This window comes from Mesoplodon densirostris, unplaced genomic scaffold, assembly GCF_025265405.1.
Source record: "Mesoplodon densirostris isolate mMesDen1 unplaced genomic scaffold, mMesDen1 primary haplotype scaffold_46, whole genome shotgun sequence".
NCBI classification, from domain to species: domain Eukaryota; kingdom Metazoa; phylum Chordata; class Mammalia; order Artiodactyla; family Ziphiidae; genus Mesoplodon; species Mesoplodon densirostris.
In genome coordinates, this window is record NW_026778200.1 from 5,265,481 (window position 1) to 5,273,142 (window position 7,662).

A 7,662-nucleotide genomic window follows, 5' to 3' on the forward strand; every position below is an offset into this window, starting at 1 on the left:
TGTGAGGATGGGGACCAGGTCCCACCTGTGCCAATGAAGTAGGCGTCTCACCTGGATTTGTCTCTGTGCTCTTGAAGGTGGACTGAAGGTCAGACAGTCCAGAGGCCAAGGGCCTAGAGGAGGGGGGTGTGGGCGCAGGTAGACCAAGAGCAGCTGCCCCTCTGGTCAGGAGAGTCCAACAACCCAGGGCTTTCTGGTTCCTGGGGGGAGGAGAGGGCAGAGGCAATGGGGGCCCAAAGACAGGTCCTGATTCACCTCTGGATGGAGCCACTCAGCTGAGCCCAGGTTTTAAGGAATTAGAGTTAAAGGATGCAGGCTAGAGGGTCAGGGTTAGAGGGTCAGGTTAGATGGTCTGAGTCAGGGTCAGGGTAAGGGTTAGGAGTTTACAAGTCAAGGTCGAGTATCTAGGGGCTAGGGGTTAGGAGCTTTAGAGTTTAGGATTAGAGATGAGGAGGTTAGGGTTAGGGAATGAACAGTAGAGATTTGGGCATTAGGGTTAGTGGGTTAGTGTTAAGCACAACTGGCCCACGGCCCCCCTAACCCCACACCTCTGAGTCCTGTAGGACGGACAGGACTTGCCCGGGGTCACTCACGAGTGGGGGTTCACCTGGGCCGCTGGTTATCTACCCCCATCCTGGAACCTGAGAGCAGAAGAACGAAATGTCTGCTCGGGTCACTGACTGTTTCAAATCCACCTCAACCTCAGTCAACGGCTGTTAGGGCCTCAGAAGCCCACAGGGTTTCCTCCTACCATCAGAACTGGAAAGAGTAGTGCTGGCCCCACTTGGGCTGGGCAGCCCGGGTCCAGCACAGGCCTGACTGAGCTCACTCCATCGTCATGTTATGAATTTATACAGAACTTGGTGCAGTGACCTACCAGCCCCCAGGTGCTGCCTCCTGAGGGCTGGTGGGGCCCTCCTGGGACTGCAGGCATCCTTTGTCCCATCTGAGAGGGCATCAATAGACATCAAGTCTCAGGACAGCCCTTGACCTCTGACCATCCAGGCAGTCATCTGTGGTCCTCCAGCTCAAGCCAGTCTGGTTCCTGTCAAGCCCCTGTGGCCAATTACTGAGCTGCCCTTGTCGCTGGGCAATTGAACAGCTACCTGGGCAGCACAGACAGCCCTTCGGGATGTTTCAGTTACTAACATCCTTGTGGTTGAGAAAAGGGCCTTCTCCTCTCACAGGCTCATAGCCTGCCAAGCGAGGTAATAACCGTCTAAACATTTGAGTGTGTCCCTGACACAACAACCATATGGCAGACCATGGCCTTGTAATCCTTTGGGCTTCCAGCTCTAACAAACTTTTGATATTCATACTCATTAAGAGTCAAAGGTACGGGAGCAACTGGGCCACCCAGTGGACAGTTTTGCACTGAGGATGCATGGTCTTGGAGAGCCACGTGCACCCATGTGGTCTCTGAAAGCTGCCAATGATGGATTCCATGATACGGCATAATCTTTGAGCCTCCCACTGCTTCATTGAGCAAGAATTTCCTAACCACCATAGCATTTAGTCTCTGCTCTTTGTAAAGGAGGGAGGAGACTGGATAAATGAGCAGTATTGTTCTTGGGGGATGGGTGAGTCATGTGGCCAGGGGGCAGGTGTGACTCCTGGGCTCCCCCACCAGAGACATCAAGGAGGGCTGTTCCTTTTGCAAGAGGAAGAGGTTCTTGCTGTTGTGGACGGACAGCAGGAGCACTGGATGGGTGGCTGCAGCCCCTGACCCGAAATCAGCCCCTTCCTTCCTTGGCCTTCAGATCCCACAGCTGTGCAGTGGGCCGTCACTGATGTGGAACCTGCCACTTTCCCCAATCCAGCATCTGTTCTCATGCTAAAGTCCAGAACCTCAGCTTTCCTTTGGGATCTTCTTACCTGTTTCCAGTCCAAAGAGTTCCAGAGGGCTGATGCTACGTTCCACCCACCTTGAAGATGGGCATATGATCCACATTTAGCCAATCCCATGTTCCATCCTATGGGTGCTCTGATGGGTTCAAGGACGATGCTATGATCCAAACCAGGCCATTGACGTTTATTTTTTGGCCATACTGTGCAGGCGGGATTTTAGTTCCCTGACCAAGGATCGAAGCTGTGCCCCTTACATTGGGAGCTCAGAATCTTAACCACTGGACCACTAGGAAAGTCCCATCCCCTCATTTTCAAAACTGCTATGGATTTAAAGCACACAAGACGGTTGTGATATGAGTGGCCTTTTCAGTATGACTTCTTTGACTTAGAATGTTTTCAATGTTTATCCGTGTTGTAACATGTATTATCAGTGTTTCATTCATTTTTTTTATTGTGGTTAAAAATACATAACATGGGGATGGGGGGAAGTGGAGGGAACAGCCCAGATGCACACCATTCATGAATCCTCTGGACTGGAAGGACTCCTGAGAGCCGGAGCCCGGAAATCCGGGAATGGATAAGACACAGCGTCCCCTCCAATTCCGGTAAGCACCCCTCGCTCCATCCTGTGCCCAAATACCTCAGCTAGGCCCTCTCCCCACTCTTGACACTCCAGACTCAGCCGGGAAAGACCTCCGCAGCCGCCGCTCCTCACCCTGCAGGAGAAGCTCAGAGGTCCTGTCCCCCTTTCCTCTGAGGGACTCTTTTTGGTGACCACAAAAGGATTTGGTCGCTCAGGACAAAGCTGGTAAAGGACAGTGGGATGGCTGCGCCCGGTGCGCCACGTTTCCTCCTGACCTTCGACTTGGACGAGACTATCGTGGATGAAAACAGCGACGACTCCCTCGTGCGCATGCCGCGGCCGGCCAGCGGCTGCCTGAGAGCCTGCGTGCCACCTAGCGCGAGGGCTTCTACAACGAGTACATGCAGCACGTCTTCCAGTACCTGGGCGAGCAGGGCGTGCGGCCGCGGAACTTGTGCGCCATCTACGAGGCCATCCACCTGTCGCCCGGCACGGGTGAGCTGCTGCAGTTTGTGGCCAAGCAGGGCGCCTGCTTTGAGGTTATTCTCATCTCAGACGCCAACACCTTTGGCGTGGAGAGTGCGCTGCGCACCGCCGGCCACCACGGCCTGTCCTGCCGCATCTTCAGCAACCCGTCGGGGCCCGACCCTTGGGGGCTGCTGGCGCTGCGGCCCTTCCACGCGCACAGCTGTGCTCGCTGCCCTGCCAACATGTGCCAGCACAAGGTGCTCAGCGACTACCTGCGTGAGCGGGCCCACGACCTCTTGCCCTTCGAGCACCTTTTCTACGTGAGCGACGGCGCCAACGACTTCTGCCCTATGGGGCTGCTGGCAGGCGGCGACGTGGCCTTCCCGCGCCGCCACTACCCCATGCACCGCTTTATGCAGGAGGCGCAGAAGGCCGAGCCCAGCTCCTTCCGCACCAGGGTGGTGCCCTGGGAAACCTCCGCCGAAGTGCGCCTACACCTGCATCAGGTGCTGAGGACGTGGCCTGCAGGGGCCACCCGGGCGGGGAGGGGGTGGAGCGGTGGGGCTCGGGAAAGAGAAAGCTAGTTTTATTATTCCCTTTCCCTTTCGTTTCGGTATCTCCCTCCGGGATTTCCCGGAATCCGAGGTTGGTCCATTTGGGGACTGGCGGAGGGAGTTGGGAGCTGTCCCCATCTGTGCAGTTAACCGAGGTCAGCTGCCTCCCCCAGTTCCACTGCAAGCGAATTCTGGAGTCTGGCCGCAGCAGCGTGGCACGCATATCTGAGCAGGCAGCAGTGTTTCCACAAACCTTGTCCTCTCAGTTGGGAGGACGGGGTTCCCTGTCAGGGTCGAGAAGGAACATGTCCCGCCACGTTGCGGTTAACTGTTGCCTTGGGCTGCGTGGCCTCCCTCCTCCAGTCTTCTGTCCAGAGGACCTAGGCCCTGAAATGTTCCCCCCCATCTCCCCCACACTGGACTCCCCACAGAGAGAGGTGGTCCCTGCCAACGGTCCCAGGCCTAGATCTTGCTTTACCTACTGTGACTGTACACTACACTCCTTGCCTCACCCCCGCCCCCCGCCACTCTGTCAGCATCCCCACAGGATAAAAAGCTCGAGGGAACAGTCACCTCCTGTTGGTGGAAAGAGGTAGCACACTGTTCCGGGGCTCGGGTCTGGCCAGCCAGGGAACTCACAGAGCCCGAAGATGTCTCCTTGCACCCCAGCGTCGTCTATGCAGCAAGAAACCAGGGACTTAACCAAAGTCGCCCCACTGACTGGGCCCTTTTGAGTCCCCCTCCTCCCGTATGGAACAGAGAGCCATGATGCTGTAAAGCAGAGCCAGTGGAAACCCAAGGCCCACCTCCCTTTTCTGGAGTTTCAGAGCTGTGAAGAAGGTGAAGGGAGGGAGGTGAGCGAGGTGTCTCACGCTGCCGTCTGGGGGATGAGGGCGAGGTGAGCTCTGCTCTCAGAGAGCCCCACCTAAGTGAGGGAGCTGGTCCCCACTCTTGGAGAAGTTCCCAGCCTGGGGAACCAAGACTGAATCCATAACAAAGCAGGCAACAGGCAAAAGAGCAGGGTGCGGCCCACCTGCGCAGAGGGGCACAGGGGTCTAGTGTGGAGGGCTCAGTGAGCAACGAGGAGATGGGAGATGCTGCTGCTTAGGGCAGGCAGAGGAGGCTCAATGAGCGGGAGCCTTACAGGTGGGTTGCCTTTCAGTTCCTCGGCCCGCTAGCCCTGCAGGGCAATCATCAGGAGGTCATCAGAATTTTATTCAAAGTTGGCACTTGCAGCTGGAGACCCTGTCTTGCATGGCGTAAGGGTCCCCTGTGGGTAAGGTCACCAAACTTCTTGGCTTCCAGTTCTTTCCTGTCTCCAGCAGGCCTCTGGGTACTCCTGTCTTTACCAAGACCCCTTCCCACTGAAATGGGGGGAAGGAACAGACACAGCTCACAGCCCAGGAGGCATGCTGGTCTGGTCCAGTCTTGACTGGAGCAGGCTTTGGTGTGGGACTCAAGAGGCTCACTCAAGGCGGTGCTTGGGTCAGCATCCCAGAGATCCCAGGCTGTCGGCAGCTGGGCTGCACATAGTTCCCGGGCAAGAATCCAGACCCCTCTGAGCCGATGCCCTCACACCAGCCATTGGAGTAGCGGCGGGTGATGCAGATAATGGTGCCCTCAGAGAAGGAAAGTTCATTGTCCTTCTGGCGGGTGTATGGGTACAGTGTCATTACTGCAGGGCGGGAGGAGAGGGGTGCCATGAGATGTGCCTCCTGCCCCGCAATAGGGATGCTTGTGCCCACATACTGGACTCTAGGGGGCAATGTGGGGAGTGGGGCAGGAGATGCCTTCTTCAAAGTCTCAGGACTCCTCCCCAGCTGAGCCAATATTATCAGGCCAGCTGCTTCCCTCCTCTGTAGGGGTGTGGTGGGGTGGAATAAAAGACTCCACAAGGGTGACAAAGGCCATCCCCTCCACTCCAAGAAACTTCAGTGTTTGAGAGCAGGGCCCCAGGATCTACCCATGTTTTGTAATCTGCTTTCAGCCCCCGTTCATCCTGGTCTTGGAGGTATTGCTCAGTAGGTGCTCTGGTAGGTGCTCAGTAAACACAGCAACATTGAACAGTGTAGACTTGGCCGAGTGAGCCTTGGGCAAGTCACTTAGTTTAACCTCTCAGGCTCAGCTTCATCTGTTAAATGGGAGTGTGAAGATCGTAGGACGTTAAGTAAAAGTGAGAAAATGGACGAGAAGCTTTGACTCTGGGGTCTGGTATAAAGCAGGGGCTAAATTATGTTAACCCCCCCCACATAACATAACATTTACCATTTAAATCATTTTGAGCATACAGTTCTATGGCATTAACAACATTCACGTTGTTGTACAAATATTCTCAGCATCCACCTCCAGAACTTATTCATTTTCCCTATGGAAAATTGTGTATCGGTTTCTCTAAATTTTTGCCAACATTTGTTATTTTTAGCTTTCTTGATTGTAGGCGTTTTAGTGTGTGGAGGGGTCGGCGTTGTGGTGTTAACATGCATTTCATCACGACTAATGACGATTAACATCTCTTCATGTGCTTGCTGACCAGTTGTATCTTATCTGGAGAAGGGTCTTTTGAAGTCCTTTTTCCATTTAAAACATTGGGTTGTTTGCCGAGTCCCGCCAAGCGCTCCTCCTGGCGGCATTGGTGTCGGTGAGTTCAGGCTGGAGCGGTCTCCGCGCCGCAGGGGCCCGCGCCCCGGGGCATCGCTAGCTGCCTCTCAGGAGAGGAGACGCTCGCCCCCCGGCGCCCGTGCCTGGAGCGCCGAGATCTTGCTGCGCCGCGCGGACGCGGCGCCGGCGGGGCGGGTCTTGCTCGGCATTAGCTGCGGCTCACCTGAGCGTGGCGGCGTTCTGCGCGCTTCCTCCGGAGGAGAGTGTCCCGGAAGTGGGCGTTCCGGCGCCCGTGCCTGGAGCGCCGAGATCTTGCTGCGCCTTGCGGACGCGGCGCCGGCGGGGCGGGTCTTGCTCGGCATTGGCTGCGGGTCACCTGAGCGCGGCGGCGGTCTGCACGCCTCTCGCGGAGGGGCGTGTCCCGGAAGTGGGCGTTCCGGCGCCCGTTCCTGGAGCGCCGATATCATGCTGCGCCGCGCGAATGCGGCGCCGCCGGGGCGGGTCTTGCTCGGCATTGGCTGCGGCTCACCTGAGCGCGGCGGCCGTCTGCGCGCCTCTCACGGATGAGAGTGTCCCGGAAGTGGGCGTCCCGGCCAGAGCGCACCTGGCGCGGGGCGTACTTGGGGCTCCTCGCCGTCGGTGCCACGCGAGCCGGCGGCGCTCTAGAGAGCCAGCGCCCGGCGGCTGGGAATGACCCGTCCCGTGGGTCCCAGGCACCCCAGCGGCATCCGAGCGCGGAGCGTAGGGAGTCTAGGGAGCCAGCGCCCAGCGGCTGGGAACGACCCGTCCCGTGGGTCCTTGGCACCCCAGCGGCATCCGAGCGCGTAGCGGAGGTCTGCAGACCGCAGGTAAGGGGACAGGGGTTGGTGGGGGTGGGTGGAGGAAGGAACGACGTATTACACCACAGCTGTTTGGTACAGGGGCAGAAACAGAAAACTCAGACGTACCACTGCAGAGGCCATGGGAGTTAAGTAGTAAATGCTGCTGGCTTTCAGTAGCCGGCAGCCATTCTCTTCCTGTAGCTGATGGGATACAAAGCTCTACTGGGTTGTTCTTTGCACGGGATAGTCTTGTTTTGCAGAAATTCAGCTCATAGCCATACTTGATGTGTAAGTGTAAGGTCGGATCTTAACAAACGGCATCGCGAAACAGAGGAAAGCTTCAAGTGAGCTTTATTAGGGGGCGCTCCCGGGCGAGGTTCACTGGTCCGAGAGAAAGGGGCCAGAGAAGTTGCCCCCGGGCGAGGGCTGGGCAAGATTTTATAGGGGAAGAAGGGAAATGGGTGTGGTGAATCTGGGAGGGCGCAGGGAATTCCTTATCTGGTGGTCTCTTCTGGTGTCGTGGCAGTATCTGTTGCCGGTTATTACATCAGTCTTGGGACCGCTAGTCCCGTCTCTCGAAAGGCGGGAAGGCTGGGCCGGGTGGAAAGCCCCCAGGTCAGTTCCTGGAACTGGGTGGTCCGGAATGTCTCCAGGTCAGTTTCTGGACCTGGGTGGTCCGGAGAGTTTCGGTCTGATGCAACCTGTGAATCTGATTGCGTTCCCCTGCCTCGGGCCAGTTGGCCTTACATTCCGACATCTTTTGTGTAATGGGGCGGCGTTCCGATCTCTG

At 57.0% G+C, this 7,662-nt stretch overlaps 1 protein-coding gene across 1 annotated transcript; it reads left to right on the top strand.

Annotated features, from left to right (window-relative positions):
* The first annotated feature begins 2,421 nt into the window (after window positions 1-2,421).
* LOC132482925 (phosphoethanolamine/phosphocholine phosphatase-like) lies at window positions 2,422-6,618 on the top strand. Its single transcript, XM_060088178.1, is given in 5 exon segments — window positions 2,422-2,453; window positions 2,647-2,761; window positions 2,764-3,457; window positions 4,213-4,351; window positions 6,102-6,618. Coding segments are annotated over 5 exon segments (1,497 nt in total).
* The last annotated feature ends 1,044 nt before the right edge of the window (window positions 6,619-7,662 follow it).